This window comes from Emydura macquarii, unplaced genomic scaffold (assembly GCF_026122565.2).
Source record: "Emydura macquarii macquarii isolate MOO-44397 ecotype Brisbane River unplaced genomic scaffold, CSIRO-AGI_Emac_v2 contig_1230, whole genome shotgun sequence".
Taxonomy (NCBI): domain Eukaryota; kingdom Metazoa; phylum Chordata; order Testudines; family Chelidae; genus Emydura; species Emydura macquarii.
The window spans coordinates 2,026,582-2,053,924 of NW_027131367.1; the positions used below are offsets into that span (position 1 = coordinate 2,026,582).

Sequence of the window (27,343 nt, forward strand, 5' to 3'; positions counted from 1 at the left end):
CTGCAATTAAGAAAAATTGTTCCTCCTCAACAGAAATGCTTTTCCTGGGCAAGATGAGGTTGAAAGGCAATGAGGAGAGGCTGAGGGAACTGGGCTTGTTTAGTCTGCAAAAGAGAAGAGTGAGGGGGGATTTGATAGCGGCTTTTAACTACCTGAAAGGGGGTTCCAGGGAGGATGGGGCTAGGCTGTTCTCGGTGGTGGCAGATGACAGAACAAGGAGCAACGGTCTCAAGTTGCAGGGGGAGGTCTAGGTTGGACATTAGGAAAAAGTTTTTTACTAGGAGGGTGGTGAAGCATTGGAATGGGTTACCTAGGGAGGTGGTGGAATCTCCATCCTTAGAGGTTTTTAAGGTGAGGCTTGACAAAGCCCTGGTTGGGATGATATAGCTGAGGTTAGTCCTGCTTTGAGCAGGGGGTTGGACTAGATGACCTCCTGAGGTCCCTTCCAACTCTAATATTCTATGATTCTATGATTCTATGAACTCCAGTTCAGAGTGTTTTGCAAATGCTAACGCTAGCTCAGCGGTACCTGTGATTTTAGGGAAGGGGAAAGAGATGAGGACTCTAGTCTATCTTTCCAGTATGGCTTCCGCTCCTAATTAACTAGATGGCTAGAGTTCAAATTTCAAAAGTCCCTTTCTTTCTTACAGTACCTTAAAGTGTTTCCAAAGCATTGAGTTGGCAGAGCCATGAGTGTGCAAGCAAAAGGCACAGCCACTCTGTTCATTGTTGATTTGCCTACCATCCAGGACATTCAAGACTCTTGTTTAAAAAAGGTGGGCTGCTGGGATACTCGGATACTTGACTGTCTTCCAAAAGCATCTTGGGATTGTTTAACTTCCACATGGATGGGAAGTTAGGACCTGGATTTAAAACCTCATCTGAAGGACGATACATATAACAACTCTTCTAAGCAAAGCAAGTTTTAATCATATCCAAATAAATACAGAAGTTAGAGTGGCTTGCAAATTAAAAAAAAAAAATCCATTTAATTAAAAATGGTGTTGAAGCCCTAGCATGTTATGTGGTTGACACATTTGTGTCCTTGGTTTAAATGCTAATTTTAATGATTGATATTGTGCCTTTATCCACTTCCTTTTTGTCACAATCTGTCTAGCAGAAAGCTACATCCCCTCTCCCTCCTGCCTCACCGGCATTTTTCAGATATGGAAGCTAACATGAGCATTAGAAACTAGATCTCCTGCTGCTGGTTTCCTGGGATAATGTCATACCTGGCATCAGTGATACACAATCGTGGTAGTAGCCAGTGAGAGCATGGGCAGTTGTGGTGTGAGTAATGGGCTATTTTTGAAGGATTTGGCCTCATGCCAGTATAGGGACATGGCAGGTGAAATGGTGAGTACAAGGCAGGGACTATCTGTTCAGAAAATATTCTGCATGTGCCCGGAGCTCTCCCTGTGTTTGTACTGAGAGTAAAGCACCCAGTTATCACTCTTCATTATCTAATTACCTAGTTTCCACAGGTTCTGAGAGTGTATATAAATACATCACAGTTCTGGAGAATTAGGCAAGTTGCTCAAGTGCACCATACTAACAGTGGAAAAACAACAGGCTGGTTAATTTTGAAGAACTTTCCATAAAATTCTGACAGTTGCAACATCTAATTATGGGTAAAAGGAGAAATAGGGTCTGTACTCATTATAAGGCCTCGTCAGAGCTGTGCTCAAATGAGGGCTGAAATGTCACTTTTTGGCGTGTTTTTCTGCAGGATCTATAATCTTTTTTCTATTTTCAGCAACTTTTATTGTTTGAATTTCACAGCATTTTACCTTAAAGCATTTTGCTCTCTCTTGTTCCCTTTTTGTGTAGGAATTAAATTCTGCTGTGGGTGTGCATGTCCCTTTTGCCTCAGTTAGGATACATGACTAACTATTTCTAATCAGAGCTGAGGAACTTCTGTTGTTTTTTTATTTCTCCATCTTGAAAGTAAATCTCCAAAAATTAGCTTAATGCCAGAGCAGCAGGATGGTTTCTGGCAATGGCATGAAGTATGATGGGGAATTTTCCTTACCCACCATCTGCTGGAAGGAATTCCTCCTTTTCTTGTAGCTGCATTACTGTCTTCTGCAGGGATGAGGATTCTGACAACTATAGAAATTCTGTGGAAACAAAAGGTCTGGCTAACATTTGAAATAAACTGCAAACTGCCACCTCTACGCTCCACTTTAAGGCAAAGTCCTTCCTTTAGTTTAACTTAAACACGCCTGTTAATTCAAAAAGACCAGTTTTCCTTGCATTTGCCTGCCTACCTTGATTTATGTGCATAAAAGTTTTGGATAACAGAGGTTTAAAATAGACTGATTGTCTCCTTTTGTGTTAATTACAAGTGGTGAGACTTACAAATCTGTTCCTTTTTTCTTCTGGCAAGTACACCATTCACAAGTGGCAAAACTGAATAGATCTTAACTTGGGCAGCTATAATTTGTCTCCAAAACAACTGATTTATCACTTCACAGAAGTATCTAGGGGTTTCAGTTTAGCTGATAGGAATATTATTGACTTGATATGCCATGGATTTTCCATTGCTCTTTGTACCTATTATGTGTCATCCCCAGTCTTAGTAAAGACAGTTGCTTTTGTTGATTGAAGCTTGTGATGGGAACATGCACAATTTTGCCATGAGATTGTCTGTTCTCACCAGCTTAGTATATGTAGTGGGGTGGTGGCATATGAGGGAAGATGACAGCTCAGAAATTAAGGAAATGTGAGCCATTATTCCTCTGAGTGTTTTGCGTAAATTCCTTGTTCTATAACAAAGCACTAGCATCTTTCTAAGCACATCTAGGGTCAGTTATTAGCATGCCAGAAGAGACCAGCTTGCAGTGTGCACATGTGTTTTTAACATAGGCTCCTACCAATCAGCTGAAGCTCATCTTTTTCTTCATGGTTGCTTTGCAATAGGAATAATTGGACTGAGGGACTGGATAGCCCAGGGAATTCCAAAGCTTTCACCTCTAGGGCATTGATTTAAATCTGACCAGGATGGCAAATACCAAAAGTCGACACGCTCTATTGGGTTGGTGCTGGTTAGTGTTGCAGATTTTAATGGACAAGGGTTCATATTATATTTCTCATGACTTACTGGGTATCTCTGTGGCGAAACCAAGGATTAAACAGGCCAAGGAGGAAGAGCTACTTTCCAGATCAGAATTGAGGGGATTGTGATGGGGAGTGACAGGTGCTTTCCTGGCTGTTACTTATGCCATGCGTGCTCTGTGGCTAGTGGTTTTCAATATTCAACATATTTCAGTCAGAATAAAATTCACTTAACCATGTGAATTCCCCTCCTAAAGAACCTACATATTGAGGATGCCCAGTGTGTACATGATTCCTTAGTGCATTAATAACCATTTGAAGCCATTTGGATTCTGTATGTTTACAAATCTGTAAAGGGCAAACCTCCTCCATCCTGTTCACTACCCCCAAATCCTTTCCTGTAGTTATTTAAAATACCCGTTTTAAAAAAAAAAATGTTTATAAGATATTTAAAAGATAAAGTTTAGGTTATTAGAGAAGTGCAGTAAATATGATCAGACATCCCAGGTTTGGTTTGAGGTTAGGTTCAGCACCACCTAGAATGTAGGGATACGACATCCATCTTAGCTGAGGGCAGTCCACCTTGATTGACAGCAATGGGAGGTGGCAGCCATTTGGGATAAAGGCAAGAAACCCGTCAGAATGATGTAGCAGCTCCTGAGATTGAGTTTTTTTCAAAAAAAAAAAAAAAAAAAAGAAATGAAAATTCTTGAAAATCACAAATCATAATAATAATAGTGAGAGTTGGCAAATCTGAAACCCCTCCACAGCTTTACTAATGCATCTCTTTTCTATGCTTCTGTGAAGCAGAGGTGAAAAGTCATACCGAACTCTGTAGTGGATGTGTAACATTGGACATACCTTCACAAAGGGCTCTGCTGAGACTACCAAACTGATTTACAGTTGAGATTTAAACAAGATGATAAACTTTGGTACATAAATGTGGCAAAGGGCTGGTTTATTAACCCATCTTCATTGCCTAATTCAGTTTGACAAAAATGAAACCCTGCAAAAGTCATTTGTCTTTGGTGATTAGGACAGCAGAGTTGGATGGATCGTTCCAGGATGGCCCTACTTCATTTTTGTTTGTAGTTCAGGTTGTTGACAGGTCAATTTTCCTGTCCTGTTTGCTCAAGAAGCCTCATGCACATTTGGGTCCAGAATTCTGGATCCTTGAAAGAGTGTTGTAGACACACACAAGCTAGTGTTTGTGTCTCTACCTTCTTTAAAAAGACACGAGAAGGAATACCTATGTTGTGCTTTCCATATAATCTCCCATAACATAGCATTCTTAATCCACATTTTGATTGCTAGTGGCATTGTAATTCTAAAAACACACCTGGAATTACTGATGCACATATTTCCATTTTGCAAGATGATAGCTGGACAGACCAATCAAAGGTAAAGTGATGCAGCTAACTTGTCTACACTTGAAATGCTACAGCAGCGCATCTGTGGAGTTTCAGAGTTAGACATTACTTACTCAGACGGGAGGGTTCTCCCTTCGGTATAGATAATCCACTTCCCTGGGAGGCAGTAGCTATGTCGATAGCACTAGGTCAAAGGAAGAATTCTTCTATCTACACTGGAAGTTAGGTAGACTTAACTACATCGCTTGGGGTTTGGATTTTTCACACCTGTGAACAATGCACCTGGGTCAACCTAACTTTTTAGAGTAGACCAGGCCTTATAAACTCCTTCATGTGAGGCTTTGTCCTACCTTTACCAAAGCCCTGCACATGCTCAGATGGCTTCCTATCCTACTGCTTACCCTTTTTTCTTAAAAATGGATTCCTACAAAGGACCTGGATTCAAGAAATTGAATAGCATTTATGCAAACCCTCTTCCCTGACTGCTGCTGCAGGAATGCCATTAGCTTAATGTATTCCGCAAGTGCACGGCTAGAGTGAAGGCAGCACTGACACATCTGTTACCTCTACCATTCTCTCTTTGTGACTCAGATTTGATGGCTGATTGTTCCCAAACCAATCAGACATTTTCGTGAGATTGTCACTGTAGAGATAGGAACTAGTTTCTTGTTTAGAGCAGTCTGGCATTGCTGACGTTTTAGCTCATCTGGTTGATGCAGAAAAAACTTGCTTTAATATAATTGCTGTGGTGACTGATATCCACTGCCCTGGGCAGAAGTTGCAACTCATGGGTATTTCTATCCAATCCTGGGGAGAGAACTGCCTGTCCTCCTCCTCTCTCTGTTCTCTGCCCTTGTTCTAATATAGACTTGCAAGCTGCACCTGATGGTACCTTTGTTGAATTAACACCACACACTCCTCTGTCTCTCATTCTGCCCAGAAGAAAGCAAACATTTCCTCTTTTAATTTATGTGATTGTCTTTTGCAAAGGCTCTTTTCCCCTTTCCTCTGGCAATTTTCTCCTCCTTGTAGCTGGGCCTCTGTACAGTCTGAGAGTTCTCATGGAAGCAGTTTGGGAAGTACTGGGAACTGTAGCAGTAGAAATACTCAGCCCCCATGACTCGGAGCTCCATCTGAAGCAATCAGTTGCATTTCCTCCTTTCAGTTCTAAATTATTTCACCACTTCGGAGTGAGTGGGGGTGCAAAAAGGATATTTTGTGTTAAACTTTTTTCTCAGGTAGTGCAATAGCTCACATGACTTATTTCTACAATGCTTGATTCAAAAGTGGCAGAATCCTGTGGACTGAAGATTCAATGGTGGTGATCGGCGGTTTAATCTCTGTGTCCCAAGTTGCTGGTCTTATTATTAAATATTGACATAGTCCTGCAAATGTACACTTGAACTGTTCGCTCCCACATAGCTGTATAATGCTATTCTGCCTTGGTCATTGTTAGCGGGTTGTTTTCAGAGTTGTTTTCAGATCTATTTTTCTGGATGTTTAAGTCCTCCGACTGATTCTTTTTTCTTTTGATCTCTCATTAAGGTTGCTGCAATTAACCCTAATCATCCGCTTGCTCAGATGCCTTTGCCCCCATCAATGAAGAACTGCATTCAGCTGGCAGCATGCGAAGCCAATGAATTACTACCCATGATCCCTGACCTGCCGGCTGACCTTTTCACATCATGCCTTACGACACCAATCAAAATTGCGTTGAGGTGGTAAGTGTCTCACCTGTTATGTAGGGGAGAAAGCATGGCCTGCGAAGCTTGTCTGTTGAATTGATAGACTTGTTGAGCCAGATATCCACACTGAAGTTCCTCTGCAGTACTGAATTACAGGGATTTGAAGAGCACGCCTGGGACAGCATCTTATTAGTCAAAGCCAAGAAGGTGAAAATATTCTTTTCTTCTATTTATTACATTTTAGATTCTAGCTGGGTACTTGGGTTTGCACAGATTAAGGGATTTACGCTACTGGAAATTAAAGGTATCTGCTTCTTCACAGAGCAGAAATACCATACAGCACAATGCAACTTTATTTTGTAAGTTATCTTTCATACAAACTATATTCCAAGTGTTGTAGGGTTGCTGTAAATAATACAGTAGCATTAATAGCACTGTGAAATAAATTAAGAGTAAAAACAAGAGAGATGTTTTGAAATGATATGGCAAATTGAAGAGGCAAAGAGATACAAAAGCGTGGTCCAGACAGCAGGAACTGTACAAGAGCAAAGTTCTTGCCCAACAGTAGAGAAATTGTGTGGTAGAACAAAAAAGATATCAGCACTGGACAGGAGCATCGTGCCAGGGAACTTCAGTGATAGCTACCATGCTCATTGCCTTGTGAATGCTGAAATAATCCACCTGAACTCGGTGCCCACCAGCTATCAGAAGGAGACCACCAAAACTTATTTCCTTGATCCTCTGTTAAGATTCCAATTGCAGCCCCAGAATGAAAAGCCCCGCACCCGCTGACAAATTGAGTTGAAGTAAATGTATTATTAGGAGGAGGACTGGGCTGTAGTATGTTCTGTTTTGATACTTGGCTTTGATATTAATCCTTAACCTACTAAGGATATTAGGCTTCAAGCTGTCCTATATCATCCAAATCAACGCATTTTGTCTAGTAAACAGCTGATAGAACCAGAGCATACCCTACCCTTTAGGGTTGGTGTTGATCCCCCTTGAAATGCAGCTCGTATCAGTGGGGCTTAGAGCGTGAATCTTCACCATAAGCAGTGTGAAAGTCCACTGAATTCCATTGATGCAATTTGGGGCTCTCATTCCCCTATGCTTTATCAGAGCTTCACTGTGCACATTATTCCCCCAAATGGGGTGAGGAAGGTTAAAGACTGAAAATAAAGTGCTAAAAAGCTATTTTTATTAGATTTTGCGAGGAAGAAGGATCCCCTCCAAACAGGTAATATCCCCAAATCAGTGGAGATTTCTGTATATTTAAAATATGCATAGAAAGTACATTTGGTATCACAATCGGTTTTCCTCATCAAGAGTAGAATAAGACTTAGGGTGATCGGGGCAGGTTTTGAAGCATAATGTACACTCCTCTTCAAAAGTAAGATACCCTCATTTTTTGGCTTGTATGTAAATGTTTGACAGCAAATGAATGTGAAAATACATTGTTTATGGATGGAGGATGTTAAAACCCTGATAACTGTTAACTTTGGCTAGTCTTGTTAAAATCAGAGGATTCTATTTTAACCCCTAGATACTAAAGCTCTTCCTACTGTATCTAATACACAGTATTGTATAGCAAGCGAAAGTGTATTTTCCCTTCTGTTCCCTGAACCTGTGCTCCCTTACTGTTCTCGATTGATTGGCGCTGCAGTGATCGGTGTTGTGTGTGTATCCGATATGGATACATAGAGCAAACTAGGGCACTTGTCTGGGCAGTGTAAAAATTTGGATTCATGGATGCTAAACCCTGTACCCTCAGAAATAGATTCATTCCTGTATTACAGGTGAGTGGTATTGGCGCACTCTGTATAAAACACACACAAACCTACATTAAAAGAACATTATTAGCATTGCAAAGTCAAGAACCCAGAAGTGAGGAAATACCAGAATTAAGATTGCTTGTGCCTTTGCCAAAGTGGACTAACCCTAAGCCCCACACACAAAGGCATTCTTAATGAAGAATAAGAGTGATCCACACCATCTATACCAGGCTTTTTCCCTGTGTAGACAAGCCCTTAGGAGCTAAAAGTTCCACTGACTTTCACTGGAATTCTTGCTCTTAAATCACTTAAGCTCTTTTCAGAAAGTCTCACTGAAAGTCAGTGAATGTGACTATCTTTTGCGTGTTCCCTTCCAGAAACTTCTGCCCCCCACTCCCGCCTCTTATATCCCATGTGCAGTTAATGAGCTGAAACCTGACCCCCTGAGTCAGTGAACTTCAGCTTCATGCAGAGGTCTAACTCCTAAACAGATCACGTTGCCAAACAGATCTCTCTCTCTCTCTCTCTCTGTGTGTGTGTGTGTGTGTGTGTGTGTGTGTGTGTGTGTGTGTGTGTGTGTGTGTGTGTGTGTGTGTGTGTGTGTGTGTGTGTGTGTGTGTGTGTGTGTGTGTGTGTGTAAAAAACCTGCTACTTCATTGTATGTGGATTTAGACGAGGATATGTTCTGCAGAGAAGTTTGCTGTTAAAAAGATGGTGATTCTCCTGGTCAATAATTTGGAAACCATGTATTTGGAAGAGACATTAAAGCAATGATGTTTTAGTGTGTATAGAGGAGACAGGAAGGGTGCATAAAATATTATGGTCTTTTGTGGGAAGCCTTTAGTTCTGAGTCTTTAGAAAACCATTCAGCCAGTTCCAGCACAGACAAGGCAAGAGCTGAGACTATTTGCAGTTTTAGCCACCTGGGAGCTTTTAGTATACTTGAGTTATAAATGTAATTCAGGAAAATAAATTTGGGGTAAAAAATTTGCAGTTTTCCCTTTTTTATTGGTTAGAGTGGGAAGAAGAATTGCTACTTACTGTACCTTAATGTCATTATGCACCAGGGCTCCAAATGATTTCTATGACTTCTCAAGAAATATAACCTGCAAACCAACTGAAATGTGGCTTTTTTCCAGCTTGTCGATTCCTATAGTCCTGAGTATTCGAAGAATAATTGTTTAGTATGGTTTCCTATGTAATTTGGGTGTATGTGAAAGCTACAGAGTGAGGTGCGTATTACTTGAAGAGGATGTGGGGAGGATACAGCATACCTGCGGGCAAACTTGTATATTCTCCCCTAACAAAACCCAATAGGGCTGCACAAATTAATCTTACATTAAAAATTTTCAGTTGCAAGTGCTTTGGGACCCAGTCTGGTGCATTCTGCGCCAATATATCAAGGGAGGACTGCTCTCCAGAGACTCAATCCTCCCTCCTTTCCCTGAGCTGGCAGGACTGTGGGAGCATATTGAAAACAGCATGCTCAGATCCATTTGACAGCACCATGTTTTGTTACCAAGAAGTCTCCCCTGCCTAATAATATATCATCTTATGTTTATTTCTGTGGCATCTGCCATCCCAAAATGGATTACATGCTATATATAGATAGGAACCACTTCACCCACCATTAAAATACTTCTGTGGTCATTAACAATTCAAACAACAAGTACCCGACGGTTTAGGACAGGAAGTAAACACCATATAGGATCAAAACTGCAAGCATTATTTAAGCAGACAGTGTAATTCCCCAAATTTGGCAGGGCACCAGAGCTAATACCTATAAAAATGAAAATGTCACAGGCTCTTTTAATGACCACAAGTGGTAAGGGCTTTGTTTTTATATCCTCTGACAGACGGTGCTTCTGGCATCATAGTATCACTCCCAACATGTTAGAAAACGTGTTATAATAACATGAGTTAAACCATGCATCAGTCTTTTCCTTGGTATGCCGGCTCTTGTCACTTTGTGCCACAATGGTAATAATTTGTATATAACTTAAATTTGTTTTGACAACATCTAGTGTATGAGGTTAGCAAATAATACATGGGTGGGTATTAAAGCCTGAGTCAATACAGTGTAGCAAGCAAACTATAACAATATTTAAATTTAGTTTCAATATTCAGTGTTTCAAACAGCATGTCATTGGGGCATATTTTTGTTGTTCAGAGAATACTTTGGGGACTGCAGCTGCAAGTGCATTTCATGGTATGCAAAACACATTCCTCAAGGCTCTGTTTCTCCAAGATGTACGGAGATTTCTGAATAGTTAACTTGTTTTGAATATGGTGCAGTTGGGAGGGCACAGAGGGTAGGTGAATGGAGCAGGTAAGGCCTTGATTCATTTATATGACTGAGTTAATATAGTTTTGTAGTCTGCACAGGCCGATTTTTAAATGGAAGCTCTTTTCACAAATACAGTTTTTGCTCTGTTTGGTTGAACAGAGACCTAAATCAGATCTGTTTACTTAGCTTCCTCTTGTCTGTGCCCATTACAAAGTGGTGGGGTTCCTAGCCGTGAAAGGAGATGGGATATCTGTGTTAAACACCAGTAGTGTTGCCATTTTACAAAATGGTGTTTGATACATAGCTGTTCTCCCCATTTGCTGACTGTGATCCAGTGAAATCCCAAGAGCCCTCAGGAAATAATTGTATGGGGAGCCTTGGCAGGAACTGGAAATAAGATTCTTGTGCCATGCAGTATAGGCAATGCCATCGTGGAACTGAAAATGGTGAGAGAGAGAGAGAGAGAGAGGGGCAAGGAGTGTGTTTTGATGATCAGTTCTTTTCCATAGCAAAAACAAAGGCTTTGGGTTTTGCTCAACCATGAAGAAGTGGGAGCTGAAGTAGTGAGATGACAGAGGAAATACTTTTGGATCAGTAGTGGTGCACCAGATAAATGCAGTTAAATCATGTGCACATGCCACTTTCCCACCAGTGTTCACATGGGTTTGCTGAACCCATCTCACATGATCCAGAAAGTGAGCACACTGTGGGCAGAACAACACAGTAATCTTACTTACCAGTTCTTCTCTTTCCTAACTCATAGGCACTGAAAGAGAAGCATGGTGTGCTTTGGGGAAGAATTGGCACTTTTATGATGATCAGTGTTAAATGAAGTTCACATTTGGTCAGTCCAGTTTTTATCTACTGCTGTGTGTTCTTAAAAACAAATCTGTGCCAACAACCCTAGCATTCATTTGCAACCCCTCTGCAATGGCTTACTGGATTTCAGGAGTCCGGGGGCCAGTACTTCAGTGTCCCTTCAGCATCCTGATTAACAAAAAGTGCTGATATACTGTGGGGAGATTTGCCTGACTTAGTTTCTGTTGCCATTGCCACCGTGGATGTCCTGTATAGCTGCTTTATGTGGCAGCCTAGCCACTTTTAAACCCCTTCTTCATCTCCTCTCTGTCCCATTGCCTTCCCCTACCCTTCAGCCAAGAGGAGGAGTGTATGCATTGTCATAGCAATGTCTGAAACAAAAACGGAGCTTGTAAATTTGGAAGTAGGATTGATACAAAATAGAAGAGAAGATTACAAAAGAATATTCAGGCCTGGTTCTTCCCATCAACTTCCAAAGCATTTTCAGAATAACCAAAAATGGAAAAAACAAAGCTCACCATAATCTGATAGTTTCCATGATGAAGTATTTACCAGAGGAGAGTTCACCTCTTCCCTCAAATAAAACCAGCAGCATTCACTGCCCAGGCAGCTTCCTCGGTATAGATAGAATACACACTAAAAAGAGTCCCCAGTGTTCTTGTAAATAAACTAACCTGTAACTCTTCCAGGTGGACCGTCTCACATTTGCGTGTCTTGGTCTGTTAGTGTCAGAATAAACTACCTGTGGGGTAGCGCTGGGCAAGATTATTTGGACAAATAGTATATTTGCCAAAATGTGAAGTTTTGGGTCAGCCAAAGCTGTTCATGCAAATAGTTTCGGGCTTGATTCACAAAACCACTGGAGGGGGAGGAGGCAGAGGTGTTGGTGTCCCCTATTAACTTAGTGGTTGGGGCACTCCCTTAAAGTGTGGGAGATGCAGGTTCAAATCCCTGCTCTGGAGCAAGGACATTGAAACCAGGTCTATACTTCTCCTGGGACGTGCCGTAACCTTAAAGTTATTCTGGGGTGGATCTTTCTCAGTCTCTCCTGTTGAAGTGTTCTAGTTTGTATATAATAGTTGAATGGTCATGGGGCAAGAGAGAGAATGGCTTATAGCTGAGTGGTTGGGGCACTCACCTGGGATGTGTAAGACTCAAGTTCAAGTCCTTGGTCCAATGAACATTTAATTATTTATGCAAAGTGTAACAGCTTTAATAGGAGAGATTGAGAGAGACTTACTGCAAAATAGCCAGTAGTCTGGTGGCTAGGTCACTCATCAGTGATGAGGGAGACTTGAGTTCAGGTTCCTGCTCCAGAGTGAGGATTTGAACCTGGGTCTCCTACATCCCAGCACTGGGCTAGTAGGTGTAAAGAAATCAACACTGCTCCACCTCCTCCTGTTTTGTGAAGCTAGCCTGTCACTTCTTTTGCCTCCCTTTTTTGGTGCCTGACGTGAATAGGTTTGATATGTGAATTGAAATTGGGTTTGATTTATTTCTGTACCTTGGTTCTTAAGTTGGCTCCATGGTATTTGAAATGGTTTGCTTTAAAAAAAGTATTTTAAAGGCCCTTTTTGATGTTGCTTTGTGGTTTGCATGTATGTAAGTATAATGTGAAATGTGCTTTACACTGTAAACAGACAATAACTATTCTCTTGCAGCATGACTTGCTGTTTTTGGGGGGGTTTTCTGCTTCCCTTTGGCAAGTGTTTCCCCTCAGGCTAGGAACAATGGCATTGTTCAGCCACATCAGAACCATGCTGTCCCTTTGCTGTTGCCAGCAAATCATTCTCTAGATGAGGTCCTGTTGCACCACAGTTTCTTAATATGTTCTTCCTCACAAGAGAGCTGTCCTCTACACGTTCTGCTTGTCAAAAGAGTGAAGAGGTCTATTTAAACTTGCACCAACCTGAGGTACTAATATATAAATGTCAGCATTTCTCACATGGCCACATGCAAACCCATTAATAATATAGGTAATAGAACCTTCAGTGCTTTGGTGTTAAATCCTGAACCATGACTTAAATTTCATCTGTGCTAAAAGATACTGCAGTCGTAACACAGAACAGAGAAATCTTTACAAATCAAGTAGTGATGGTAAACTTTTAAAAGTCCTTTCTTACCCTCTAATCAAATGGAAAGAACTGGTGGCAATCCAGCCTAGCCGGGCACAAGGATTTGTGTGTATGTAATGTTTCTGTGAATTAAAATTCTGCCCAAAACAGCAAGTGTTTTAAAACAAACATCCTGAAATAGGCAGCCATTGTGCCATTCACTGAATGAGAACCTGAAATGAAATTGGTTAAGAACTGACTAAATATATAGGAAATAGACTAGCTTATTTGCATTGACTAAGATGAAACAAACTAAACAAATTGTCTACTTTAAAAAAAATGTCAGTGTTTAACAAGCTAATGAATTTCTAGTAACACAAGTAAGGAAACTTACTGATATGAATTTAAATCTGACAGTTTCTTTTAAGGTACTGCTAATGAGTTCTGATGAGCATTCAGCATCAGTATGAAGCATTTGCAAGCATCTGTAATGAACCATTTTCAGCTTGCTGCAGAGTGAAAGCCTCTTTTACATGGCTCCTGCTCCTCCACTGGTGTCCCACTGCAGAGTAAAGCCCTTTACCATTCTGCCGCTGTTCTTGGTGCTGACGGGACTATACCAGGCACGTTAGCAAGGGCACAATAGCATTGTTAACCAAGTATATACCATATACTCTTCTATGAGCTCTTGAATTCCTTGGCATCATATAGTTGGATTTACTCCATCTGCTTACCAGCAAGGGTTGAAAAGGGTTGATGGGTATCAGTACTGTGACTCGTCTCCTTCCTCACGTTGCAATTCCAGTCTGTGCAAGCAGCAAAATGAAGCTGACTAAATCTCTAATCTGTGAAATGCTGTCTGTAGAAATTGACATTTTTGTACCTTATGTTGGATTTCTGTTTTCTGAAGAAACTCCAGTAATGCCACTTGTTAGTGGATTGTGGGTGGGAGGGGTACTCATCGTACTTAACCAGTAGTACTTCCAGTCCAGCTGGCCAGGAGAGAGAAGATTAGGAGTCAAAACTGTGCTCTTGTGTTGCAGTGCCCTGCACTAACAATAGGCAGTGGTTGTAAAGCAGATCCTTTAATTAAAAAAAAAAGGGGGGGGGGGAATGGAATGGGGGTAAGAAGCAGATTGGGTTGGTTATATAGTCCCACTGGGTATTTGAGGGGCCAGGGGGAGAAATCTAGGAAATAACTGGTGAAAACCATTTGATGGGTTCACTTTTTGTGGTCCTGGGCATTACCATTACAGCAGTATTGATTGCCTTACTTCAGTTTAGGGCAACAGCTTTTGCACAAGACAAGAGGAGGAGTGAAACGAAACAGTGGTGGTTAATCTCTCTTAAAAGACTGGTAAATAGTTTGTGGGAAGCTGCAGTGCAAGCCACCAGCCTGTAGGACCCGACCGCAGTGAGTTTTCAGATGTACAATTACAAGTGCCAGTCAGTTGTCGGAGCTGCACCTTGTACAGTCAGCTATGCAGCAAAAAAAAAAAAAAGCAGCTAGCTCCGCAAGCCCGCCCCCCCCCCACGTTACATTGGGGTTTTAAAATGAAAAGCAACAAAGCTGTAAAACACATTCCCTGCTCTGGATTTTGACAAATTTTAAGACAGCCAAAATAACACCCACATTGCACCAAACTGCTGCCAGTGCCAGCAGACTTCTCTGTAATTGGCTCAGCTCTTGAAAACCTTTCCATTTAAGAATGTAAACACAGAGCCAGCTAAACTCCTTCTCTCCTATAAACCCTTCAACTTGTATGAACACAGAGAAATCCCTCATATGTGAAAAGAGGAAAGAAAAAAGTGGTGTTTCTTTGAGAGGGCCTTTGAAAGTTTCATGAGATTCACAAATTGGCTTTTAAAAGCAGTGACTGAAAAAACTGCGGAGGGACGTTGTCTAAGAGCCTGAGTGTTCCCTTTATTAGGGGCTAGTTTAAATTTAAAATTCACAGTGGCACAGCTGTATCGGTGCAGCTCTGCCACTGTAAGAGCGCTTGTGTAGCCACGTTATGTCGGCGGGAGAGAGCTCTCCTGCTGACATAATAAAACCAACTAAACGCGTGGTGGTAGCTGTGTCAGTGGGAAAGCATCTCCCACCAACACAGCGCTGTCCATACAAGCGCTTATGCTGGCAAAACTTATGTCACGTAGGGGGATTTTTTTTTCGCTCCCCTGAGCAACAAAAGTTTTGCTAGCATAAGTTCTACTGTAGACAAAACCTAAATTGGGAAAGGCAGATTTTCAAAGACAGAGCTTATCATAACCAATTACGTTGAAGAGAACTGTTTGTGCATTTTAATTATAATCAGAACTACAGCATCACCTATAGTAAGCTGCCCAACACTTAAGATCCAGTCTTCAGTTGCATATAACTGCCAAAGTTAACCATTTGAGCTGAAATACCCATGTTGAATGTCTGCCTCAGGATGAATTTTGCTGGAAAGTTTCAGCAAAATGCTTTAGTTGTTTACAAGAACAAGATTAGGGAAAAGTACATTGTTTTGTTAAATAAAAACATTCTTACAACAGTTCTATTAAGAAGCTGATACACACCCATAGAAAGACACATCTCCTTCCCTAAAGCGTTCACAGTCTAAAATGTCTTCATTCCCAATTTAAATTATTTGAGCATGTGGTCTTAACTGTATGTAGGGCTTTTAGAAACTCATTTTTCTACAGCCTTTCCACAGGGAAGTGGACTCTCACTACATCTTTGGACCAAGTCGCCGTTATCAAAGAAAAGTAGAGAAGCATTCAGAGCTGTAGGAAAAGGCCCTAAAACATAACCTGGACGCTAATTTGACTGGACAAAAATGAGAGATCCCAGAGCTCAGCGTGGGGTGACTTTTTTCTGCCTCAAGGGCCCTCTCACCGTTCCTGTTTGAATGCACAAAGCTGTTGAGAGGATAAGTGAGGAGGCATAGATTAAAGTGTGTTCAGTATGTTTCATTCAGCACTCATGCTCTCTCTCCACGTGATCCACCCAGAAAGTGTGGTTGGTTGAGTGACTTTCCCAGTGTATGGTAATGTGGAGAACAAGCTGGCTGAGTCTCAGCTCAGAAAAGACTGATGAGATGCTGGATGGTTGGAGGACATAACCAGAGGATATGGCAAAGATATCCCCCCTATAAGGGCATATGTCTGCCATTTGACAATTGTCAGACTCCGAATTGTTGTTAGATGTTCATGTATCTACAGAGACCAGGTCGGCTTGTTTCCATCTGCCCCTGGTCAGGAGGTTACAGTGCGTTCACTGTGGTGCAGATCTCACTGCTGTCATCCATGCTTTTTTCACTTCAAGATTAAACTATTGCAATAGGTAGGGCTACATCTTAAATCAGCTTGGAAACTGAAGCTAGTGCAGAGTGCAGCTGCCTTCTTGTTTAAATGGTCTATCTTGCCATAAGCCTGGGACTGCCAATTGCAGGATCTTTACTGGCTGTCTATTGGTTCAAACCTTTGAAAGATCCTTAATATCTAGGGATCTGCCTCCCTAAGAGCTGCTTCTCTTCTTATGCAGTGCGAGCACCGTTGAGTTCAGTGGAAGCTCTCAAGATGGCGTTCCTTGGTATGAGAGAGTGACTGGCAGGGAGTTGGCCTTGATGGTTCCTTGACTTTGGAATTCCTTCTCCCACTTCCATAATAGCCCAAATCTGTTGCCCTTTAGAAGGCACCACAAAACCGATCTGTTGAAGTTTAGATGGATTTTTATTTATCAGGCAGTAGGGTTTTACAGGAGCTTGGGATATGTGGTTTTTTATAGACTGAAATAGAAATAAATAAGACTAAAGAAGACCACTTGCTATATAGCACATGGGTAGTAAAGCTCTCTGAATAGTAGTGTTGGAACAGCCCAAAATTATTTGTAAATGTATTTGGACACGGGAAAGGAGTGCATAACACTTGAAACAACAGAACTTTGTCAGTAAAGGATGTTTGTTAGATAATTTGAACATGGGCTGGATTAGAGGGAATTAGTTTTATTGTTAAGGCACTTTCCTAAAACACCAAAGATCTGGACTTGGACTTCATGTGTGACCTTGCCATCAAGGTCACTTAATGTCTGTGCCTCAGTTCCCCATCTGTAAAAAGTGGATGATTAATACTTCCCTACCTCACAAGGATGTTGCGAGGATAAATCTATAAATGCTCGTAAGTTGTTTAGGTAAATGGGTGGATGATAGATCAGTCAATCTTTGGTAAGAAATAATGTGATAACTACAGACAGCCCATCTCTGAGTGGCATTTTGTTATAGAGAAAAATCCAATGGGATCTAAAGGGAAAGATAAATGAATTTCTACATTATTCAAATAAAATCTGTGAAATGCACTGGAGGGTTTTTTGTTAGTGCCTCTTGATTACAAAAGGAACTCTGATACTTTTGGGCATATTTTACTTTCTCCAATCCTGCTTAAAATTCTTCTCACCTCTGGAAGAACCAGGATGAGCTGATTTCTTCTTTTACTACCATTATGGAAGGAGAGTCAGGACTTGGCATCATGCCACCAGGCGAGGAGAGATTCAAAGGTCTGCAATAACATAGGTTTTAGATCCTCTAATATGGGCAGGCTGATTTGGAAATGATGCATGTGAGGACACTTTGCATGGTTTAGCAGGATAAAATGCACTTGAGCGGACTGTTGAACTCCAAAGTAGTGCTGCTCTCAGCATGATTCCATAACCCTGTATTTTTAAAGAGGGTTGACTCTGCTAAAGTTGTCACTTCTGATATAAAAAGCTAGGTACTTTGCGCTGCTATAACATTATTTTTCGTTTCCCCCCTCATTCAGTGTGCAGTGAAATTGGTGGGCTGTTTTTCTAGCCTTCCATGAATTTATGGTACGAGGGATTTTTATAACTCATATGAATGCAGAAGATATTTGTTTCTGACCTCCCAGGAGAATTTGCTGGGAGTGATCCAGAAAAGTTGCATCTTAATCAGGAACACTGGCCTTTCAAGTTATTGAGAGAGGTTACCTACTTGAGGGAAGGCCACAACAGAAATGAAAGCATCAGGAGACTGCAAATGAAGCCAAAGGTTTTATTTAAATGTATGTTAAAAGTTAAACAAAACTTACAAAATAATGTGCATTACCCAGAGTTTGGTTCCGTTTTTGGGAGCTAAAGTCATTGATGTCACAGCTGCTTGTTTGAGACATGATGTTTCAGTGCGAAGGAAGTGACTGTGTGATTGGTACTGCAGAGGGAAGATAAGGAACATTCTGTTCCTACACACGTTTTCTTGGCAATCACTACTTCTGAGTGAGGACCTAGAGAGCGACCATTATTAATTTAGCTGGGGGGTTGGTAAACTAGACCGCCTATTTCAAAGAGTTTGTGGGGACATAGTGGGGGCTCATTAAAAGAGGGCTCAGAGCATTCCCTGCATTGATCTCCTCTGAAGTACAAGGGCAGTGCTGTAGCAGTCCCAGCTCTGCATACGTGAAAGCCGCAAGCACTTGCTGTGCTACTTCCCTGGTGCTGAAGACCAAAGAGAGACGTGGTGAGGGGCCGTGCAGGAGGAAGGGAGTTTCCCTTACTAATCAAATGCAATCTGTGTTTATTCATTATTCAGTTGCCTTTGAGAAGCCGAAGGCACCATGGAAATATCTGAAGTCTGAAACTTATTTATGCCTTGCCCAGAGTTCATTGCCGAAAGCTCCCAATGGCAGTGCTAAGTGACAGCTCCGTAATGTATGTAGTTTGGGGAAATGCCTTTTTCCAGCTGACCCTCAAAGGTGTACTTTATTTTCCTATTTTAGAAATAGAAGGAAACGCTTGACACAGTGATACTTTTTTCCAGCTCCACTATTTTGAATGCTTGGGGGCGTGGGGGAGGCCTGTCACCACTAAGGCAGCAAGCTCTAATCAAAAGCCTGCTGCTTAGGAGCCATCTGCCAGAATCCCTGGTAAGAAGGGAAGCTAAAGGATCCATTTGCCTCGTGGCAAATGACCTGTGCTACTAGGCAAGCGACTGCGGTTCAGTTCTTGGTCTCCCACAATGTGTCTTGTAAGGAGCGGGGAGTGCTGAGAAGGCAGCAGACTCGCCCTCCTGAGGGAAGGAACGTTTCACATTCCAGCTCTCACTGGCCTGCAGCGATACAGCCTTATTCTGTGATCCTGTTCGATCTCACTAACTGAGCAGGGTGAGTTCAGGTCAGTGTTCGGATGGGAGACCTCCGAAGAAAATACGGGATGCTGCATAAAGTGGTGGTGGTGAATCGAAAAGTGGCATTCTTCTTTCAGTGTTAAGTAGTGAATGAATGTACAACGGCCCTAGCATGTCATTAGGGAACAGTGTGGTCATCTTTTGGATGAGACATAAATTGGAGGCACTGGCCAACGTAGTTATAAAATCCCATGGCACTCTATATGAATGGGGACATTAAACCAGGTCTCTCAGTCAGATTCCATCTCTGCCTGCATTCTGCCTCCTTAAATGCCCTCTGCATTTTGGAGATGGTGTTTTTCTTCATTGCTGGGCACTATTGCCATGCAGTTTCACCCCACTGTTTAGTGTTTCAGCAGTAGGTGTGGGGGGTCCCTGTGTAGAATTGTACGTCAGTTTAAGGTCCCTTGGGACAGAAGGCACAGAGTATCAGAAACAACCTCTAGCTGATTGTGGCACCATTGAGCTTTTCTGAGCCTTGCCGTGTCCTTGGCTAGAAAGATGGCTGCAATGCATATTCTTGAAAATGTGGTGTAAAACGGGAAAAGCTGGAAGCCCCCTAGAACTCCACCAGGTAGAGGTGTACTCCCGGTACATGAAGGAGAACAGATGTCTGGGGTTCTTGCTCATTGCGGTACCAGGGAGAATTGGGGCAGATACTTCCTCCACTTATTGGGGAGGCAAGTGGTACAGCCATGGATTGACCTGGAAATGGAGGTGGAGGATTCTTTTCCCTGGCCCTAAAGGAATCACCCTGCTGCTCAGACTGTTTCTGGAATGAGGATCTAACCCTTAGGCAGTTGCTCCCCTATGGTTTCAGTCTGTCTGCAGATTCAGGCTCCCATTCAGTTGGCTTTCTCCACAATCATAAAGGCTGGAACCCTTTTTAAAAATGCGAATTTGTATTCTGCTGGAAATGATGAGTGAGTGAGTGGGCCCCCTAGGGGAGACGCGGGTTTGTGAAACTCTGCATAGGAGGACTGGGGATGCAGTGGAGTCAGTGGAGGAACTCACTGCTCAGATGGATGTTTTGCTGCTGGTTACTTTTCTCTCCAGAACCAGGATTTTCCAGTTCTTCCACTGAAGGTCACTAAGAACATCCCCCAAGAAGTCCGGAGAGAGGGAGCTAGCGGTTGAGAATTGAGCAGGCATCTTCTTTTCCACCTTAGATTAGTTGGTCTTGGAGTCTCTAGATATGGCCAACTACCAGTCTAACTGTGCTCTGTATTTTTCAGTGCTAGCAGTTCTGAAATTGTCGTGTCTCTAGTTGCAGGAGAAAGAACACAGATGTTTTATATTTTAAAATGATGTAGCTAAGGTGTTTGATCTTGACACGTTGCTCTCACTCCCTCTTTTTCCTCCCCGCAACCCAGATCATTATTCCACTTGCGTATACTAGCTCTGCTTTATTTAGTGTCTTGCTCCCCCTCCCAAGGGACTCAGCTGGATGACTGTGTGAACCCTTTTTCTCTCTCTCGATGTGTTGGGAAACTTTTCACTGTGGCAGTTATAATACCACAGGCTTGACACTGTGACGATGGAAATCACTGCATAATCAGGAGCGTGGCAAATATTGAGAGCTTTGTTTGATTCTCATTATGCCGAGGCAAAGTTTTCCAACCTGAATGTTATTTTAGAAGCAAAAATCCTGTAATAACAGCCTTCCTCATTCTTTCCACAGAACCTCCACGAGTCCTGTCATTAAGTATTTAATTAGTGTGAAATATTTTTCTTCTGTTCTCCACAGGTTTTGCATGCAGAAGAGTGTCAGATTGGTGCCAGGAGTCACGCTGGATTTAATAGAGAAGTAAGCAACATTTTATGACATTAAAACTACTCTTATTTTCCTGACTTCCATTATTATAGTTGATTTGTTGGCGTGGGGAAATTGCTTTTTATTCATGTTGTCTTCAAGGATCCTTTCAGTCTGTTTGGGGGGCATGAACCTCTTTGGGGTGCTTCTGTTGTCCAAGACTCCCCTGGGGGGACCAGGTTTCCCTCTGCTCATTTTTCTTTGACTTCCTTACCCCGTTAGTCCTTTATTTTGCATTTGTTCTCATGCCCATGGTGTATCTCATTGTGTTGTCTTACCTTAGGCTGGGAGAACAAGCAGTGGCAATGGAAGCGAGAATTAATGCAGTGTCTGGTCAGCAGGGAACACTGTTTTGATGGAGTCTTACACTTGTCCTCGAGCTTTGCTCAGACCTTCTAACTTGCAAGTCACCCAGGTCTCATTTCTGATCTCTTGAACGCATACGAACCTGAGAACTGTCAACCCAGAACCCAGACTTTGGTCATCTTTGTAGCAGTTCAGTGTTGTCAAGCCACATAGCTAGTTGTTTTGGGCACACATTGTTAACATACGTGAACTTGTCAGTGGGGATCGGTGGAGATGTTAGATAGTGCTCATAGCCTTTCATTTCTGCAGTTACAATTTCACATGCGTTAAGGTCACCTGTGAAATGAGTTTAGTACTCTCAGCCTGCGCCCAACATAAAACCACATGGCAAAAGCCTCTGCTTAAGGCAGGCAAAGGCTGCTGTAGTAGAGAATGTCCAAAGTCTGTCAATGAGTGCATTGGTAGAACTACTTGGGAGCTTAGCACTGAAATGACTCCTGCAGTTCTGCTGTTCAGATGTATTGGTAGAGTTCTGCCCAGGGGAGACCAGGACTGGAATAGCATGGCGTACTGCAGGCCAGGATTGAGATGCACTGGCAGAGCTGTTGTCGGTGCACAGTGCTGGAACTCTGCAGGGGAAGCTTTTGCAATACTTGTCTGAGGTCTGAGCGTCTCTAGCCACAGCTGTCATTTTCTCTTTCGTGAGCCATAAAATCCATTCAATCTCCTGAGCCTCTGACTCGCAAGTGTTTGTATAAAATCAGAAACAAACAAAACACATTTTGTCCCTTCCTCAGCACATGGTAGTGTTCTTTCTGTCTGATAATGGTGCTATATTTCTGCCCTTAATGGCATGGATACCTATTATAATCCTTTCATCCAAGCAATACTTGACCATGACTACTGGCTAATGGACAGCCCAGGGAAAAAGGACTGGCAAAGTAAACTCTTTTCCAAAACACAGATTTTGAAAGACACCCAGCTATTGAAAAACTAAACCATAATTCATCCACTGCATTCTTTGTTTTCAAAGAGTTTTTAAAGGAAGGTATTTTTTTGTCATCAGGTGAGGTAGGAGGTGTTTGGATGGATGGTCTCTGAGATCTGTGCCATGTGGTTAGTATTTTCAAGCTGCCTATTCTTAGAACATTGTTGTGTACCTAAGTTAAATTGGCTGGGAGCAATTAATAAAAGATAATTCAATTTCTGAGATGTTTGCCTTGAGAAACGTTCATTGTCAAGATTAATTAGAATCAGCCATAAACTCAGACTTCTGACATGTGACTGTCCAGAGCCAATTATTCTCCTTCAGTTCTCCAGGTTTTGTTTCATTAGGTGAAAGGCATTCTCTGTGGTGTTCGGAGAGGTTGGGTTGGGGTATTCAATCATTGGGGAGACAGAAGACGTATTATTTCTTGCTTTTTAATAGGTTTCTGTAGAGTACAGTGACTTGCAGCTATCATTTATTGCTCCCAGACTGCCAGTAGCAAATGATATTTTGCAACAATGGTGATGAGTGTAGGATTGCATCAGCTAAAATTCCCAGTTCAAAGTGCTCTATCTTCTCTTCTGGCTTATTGCATTGGTAAAGTAAATCCATGTTGAATAACCTGCCCATTTCAACCTCAAATAAATTTCAAGGTATAGTTCAATGCCAGTAAACCTTCCATGAAATGTACTTTAGGAGCTAGGTCTATATCAGGCTCCTGAGCAGCTTGTAGCTGTTTAACCATTAAGGAAGCCACGCTGAGATCACAAATTTGATCTGTGTGAAAACATGACCAGCAGCTACAATTTAGGTGGGAGATTACAACTTATAATTCTATTACAATTACAAGTTAGAATTCTATTAACCTCAACGTCAAAGGCAGTAATATTGCATAGGCAGGTTCAGACCATGTTCAGGAGGCCCGGTAGACAAAGAACAGGCTTGTGGTATAAAGGAAGAGACTGAAATGAGTGAGAGGCCCTCGTGTGATCCTCAAACTGACATGATACTGTAACTAGGCAAACCCTGCTGGAAGGGTTTGAAGGACTGGAACCTGCCAAGGTCTCTGTGTGGAAGATGGATGACGCCTGGCATGCTTGGCATGCATCTAGATTGTTTGTTGTTTTATGATCTGCATTCTCTGTAATGCTTTTGTCCTAAATAAATGTCAAGTCTGGCTGGTCACTGGTAAACACATTCAGACCCTGGGAGAAAGCAGAATGGCAGGTGCTGGACTAAGAGCAGATCTGCTGGGGATAAGCATAGGGGAACTGCAACCCTAAATCCCCAGTGAAGGACAGCGATGCAGGTCCCCACCCATAGAGAGTTCATTTAATGCCGGAACTGTGACAGCACTTTCCTGCATGTTTCTGAGTGAGGATCCAACCCAAACCATTGACTAAAACTGGCAGAGCAAGGCCCTTGGGTAGTGACAGATTACGTAGGAAAACAAAGAGAAATCTCTTCAGCTCATCAGATGTGTAAAGAAGCCAATGCAAAACAGGGTCAGAAATCCATTCATGAAAGTCAATAAACGTAGTAGGAGAACTGATTCAGCTCTTTCCTCCATCTCCAGAACTATTTTACATTCTCCATGCCCTAAATCATGAGCCATGTCAAGCTTTTAGGTTTGTTTTCATTACACCAACACTGAGCACATTTATTTTTCCTGTTTGCAATATACTTCATGGATTTTTAGTTGCAGTTTTCTAAGTCACACACCACACGTGACAGCAGTGTTTATCCTGATTGTCCAAGCAATTTCTATAAAATCTTCACGCTAACTTACAATATTTTTAGATAGTACAGGTTTTTAACTAATGCACTATGCAAGATGCAGGGAAGGTGGACCAACAATCCTTGTAATCTGTGAGTAATCGGAAGCGACTCATTGGTATTTATCTTTTGTTCTATCTTGCTTTCTGATTATTGAAGGGAAAATGGAACCTGCCCAGCCCAATTCAGCAAAGCTACCAAAAGAAGCTGTTAAAATGGTTTTCAGTAATGTGTCAGTGAAGCAGCAGCTGCACTTCTCCATCGGATACTGTGCCCTGTGGCAGTACGTGCCACTTGTCCTTGGGCAAGAGTGTTTTTAAGGAAGTGAGGAGAAGAAAGGAAACCTGCAACTGGGTTATACTTGTCTCATCTCAATACACACAGTGCCCGTTAATGCTTTTTCAGAACATGCGTGTGATGATCCTGGCCTGAGGGTTCCTTTGCTTATACTTAGGCTTGGCAGGATTTGATTTTTATCCGTAACTGTGGGTAAACGTCGATTTCAGCAGGCACACTGCAGCTGGTGAAAAATGACATCAGTCAGTAAGAGCCAGAGTGCCTGCACAGTTTGGCACTCACCAGCCCTGCGGCTGTGCAGGTAAGTCACCTTCTGCAGCTCTGCTGTCATGGGAGTGAGTGACACCTGATCCCTGCAACACAGTGTGGGGGGAGGCTCTGTTCCTGGTGGAGCAATCTTGAAAATAAAAATGGATCAAAATAAACCAAAATTAGAAAATAAAAAAATAAAAATCAAGTGCTGCCAAGCCTATTTACACTGGGAGAGGACAGAAGGATGCTGTCTTGAACAGTTCTGATTTTGAACTATCTGTGAAGCAAAACTAAGAGGTTCTGTCTTTAAATCCTGAAGGAGTCATTAATACAAGTGGAGATCTCCTGGGGGTACCACATAAATATATTATCAAGCACTGACATGTGAAATAACAATGAAGTTAATTGTCATTAAGAATATTCCCCGGGGAAGGGTATCTGTCTCTCCAACTGTGGTATGCCACTTACTGGCTAAAGAAGTTAGAGTAGGGAAAGAAGCTTTCAAGGCCTGCGTTCAACAGGAGACCACCTGCTTCCCTTACTGCAGAGATGGGTAGACTATTGGGAGGAGCATACCGTTTCAAGAGCACCGTGAAGTGAAGAGTCTAAAGAGGACAGAGTTGAAGCTCTCCTTTTTCTAGCCCCAAAGGATTAGACATGCTCAGAAGGGAGGAAGTGACATTTCTACTTCTGGAGAGAGGAACTCTCTCCTCCCCTTCCAGGAGTAGGCACAGAAGACTAATCACCCCCCTTTAGGTTTCTGCTTCTCTAGAGGTTACTAAAACCAGATGAACACCGTTGTCCTCACCTGTTTTCCTCTTCTAATTTTTTGCCTGAGAACAAGGAGTATCTGAGTTAGACATGGCTGGTCTGCTTTACGTGTGAGTCTCCTGTAGCTGCTGCTGATGGACAAGATACTTGCGATTGGCTTGTAATTGACCTAGAAATTCTAGTGCATAACAAGGCAGTCAGTAACAGCCAGGTATTTTGCTTTGCTTTTGGAGCTGTGCACTTCCTTTAAACCCAGGCTATTGATACAAGGTGCTTTCAACCTTGCAGTGGTACTTTCAGCAGAACTAGAATTAGAGTGGAACAGTTTTAGTTCCATCACAGGAGGCTTCCACCATACCCAGAATTAATGAGCTAAGAAGGGTCAGCACTCCCATCATCTGATTGGCTGCTGTAACTAGCATTCCTTCACATGCCATTAATGATTATCCAATGCAAACATGTGAGTACCTCAAACTGAAATGGAGAAGAAAAGTTGTCTGCTTTGAAAATCGCTTTTGTTTCACTGCTAGCTGAGAACACAATATGTGAAGCCACTAGATCAACTTGAGAATGCAGGAAATCTGTGCATTGCAACTGGGCAGCTTACTATGTGTTATACTTCTTATAAATAGCTGACGGGCAAAAGGGTTCAGAATATTCTCCAAGATATAAAACCATAAATTAAGGGGGTGGGGAAAGGGATTAGTCTTTAAACTGCTAAGTATTGACAAAGTTGTCGAGGTGGCTGCCAAGATGGGTTTATGGATTTATTATGTAATTTGGCTGGGTGACATACACATGTCCTTACTGAGGTCATCTTTTTGTTTTTTTGAGGCAAATAGGACTAAGAGTCCTTGTATAACTCTAAATTGAAAATGACAACTGACTTCTCTACCAGCAGGGGGAGGTAATATCTTTTATTGGACCAACTTCTGTTGGTGAGAAGGATGAGCTTTCGAGCTTAAACAGAACTCTTCTTCAAGTCTTGGACACGCAACTACAACAATGCTGCATTCTCTACCAGGGTCATTTTAAACTTGCCTGGGCAACTTGTATCTCTTACTTCTCCCCCTGAATCTGTTTCATGGATGTAGCAATAGCAGCATTTTAAACAATGGAATATGAAAAGTCAGAGTATATTAAAACGGGCAGATGTTGTGGGAAGGGGAAGGAACGGTTTATTTTTGTTCTTTAGTCTGAACAAAATCCTACACACTGTAAATTGGTGACATAATCAGTTACTAAAATCTTACTGTATTATCTAGAGCAACGTTATATAAAAATTATATAGCCAAACAGATCTTATGAGTCCACATGATATAAAAGCGATAACATTAGCAGCAAGTTAACATATGTTACTGATTTTCTAGTTATAATAATTCTAAAACTTAGATACTTAAAGCTAGAATTATTGTTTCAGCAATTTTTCAAGGCAAATGGGACTAAGAGTCCTTGTATAACTCTAAATTGAAAATGACAACTGACTTCTCTACCAGCGGGAGAGGTAATATCTGAATAGAAATCGCATGAAGTTGGTAGCTGTCTATGCTGTGGTCACATTAGTAAATGCCCTGGATTGCAGTAATCTATGGAAACAACAGAAGCAGAAGAATAAACAAAAATTGAGATTGCAAAATCATTTCTTACTTTTTTTGACTTCCTTAACCATAAGTGCTAAAAATCATGTCAGGTCAAGTGACAGATAAATTAGCAAAATCTATCTATCCTTTCTGTATGCTTAGCATGAGAATCTAGAACCACATCTTGTTTCTTAAGTGAGCTTGCCATTTTTTACCCAGGTTTGGGGATCAGTTTACCTGAAACTGATGACTCCCGCGTAGATCAAAAAGCAAAACAGTTGCTTAGCCACCTCAGCCTTTGCTGTGGCCACCAAACCCTGTGTAGCGTAGAGTAGAACCT

General features: G+C 41.9%; 1 protein-coding gene across 10 annotated transcripts in view; it reads left to right on the forward strand.

Annotated features, from left to right (window-relative positions):
- RPTOR (regulatory associated protein of MTOR complex 1) overlaps positions 1-27,343 on the forward strand; it is a 257,671-nt gene that overhangs the window by 110,972 nt on the left and 119,356 nt on the right. For 9 of the 10 annotated variants that reach the window (XM_067547239.1, XM_067547232.1, XM_067547233.1 and 6 more), the window contains 2 exons: positions 5,973-6,148; positions 20,968-21,027. In XM_067547239.1, coding sequence (XP_067403340.1) covers positions 5,973-6,148; positions 20,968-21,027 — 236 coding nt within the window. The remainder of the gene's footprint in view (positions 1-5,972; positions 6,149-20,967; positions 21,028-27,343) is intronic. The other variant, XM_067547242.1, reaches the window with a different exon arrangement.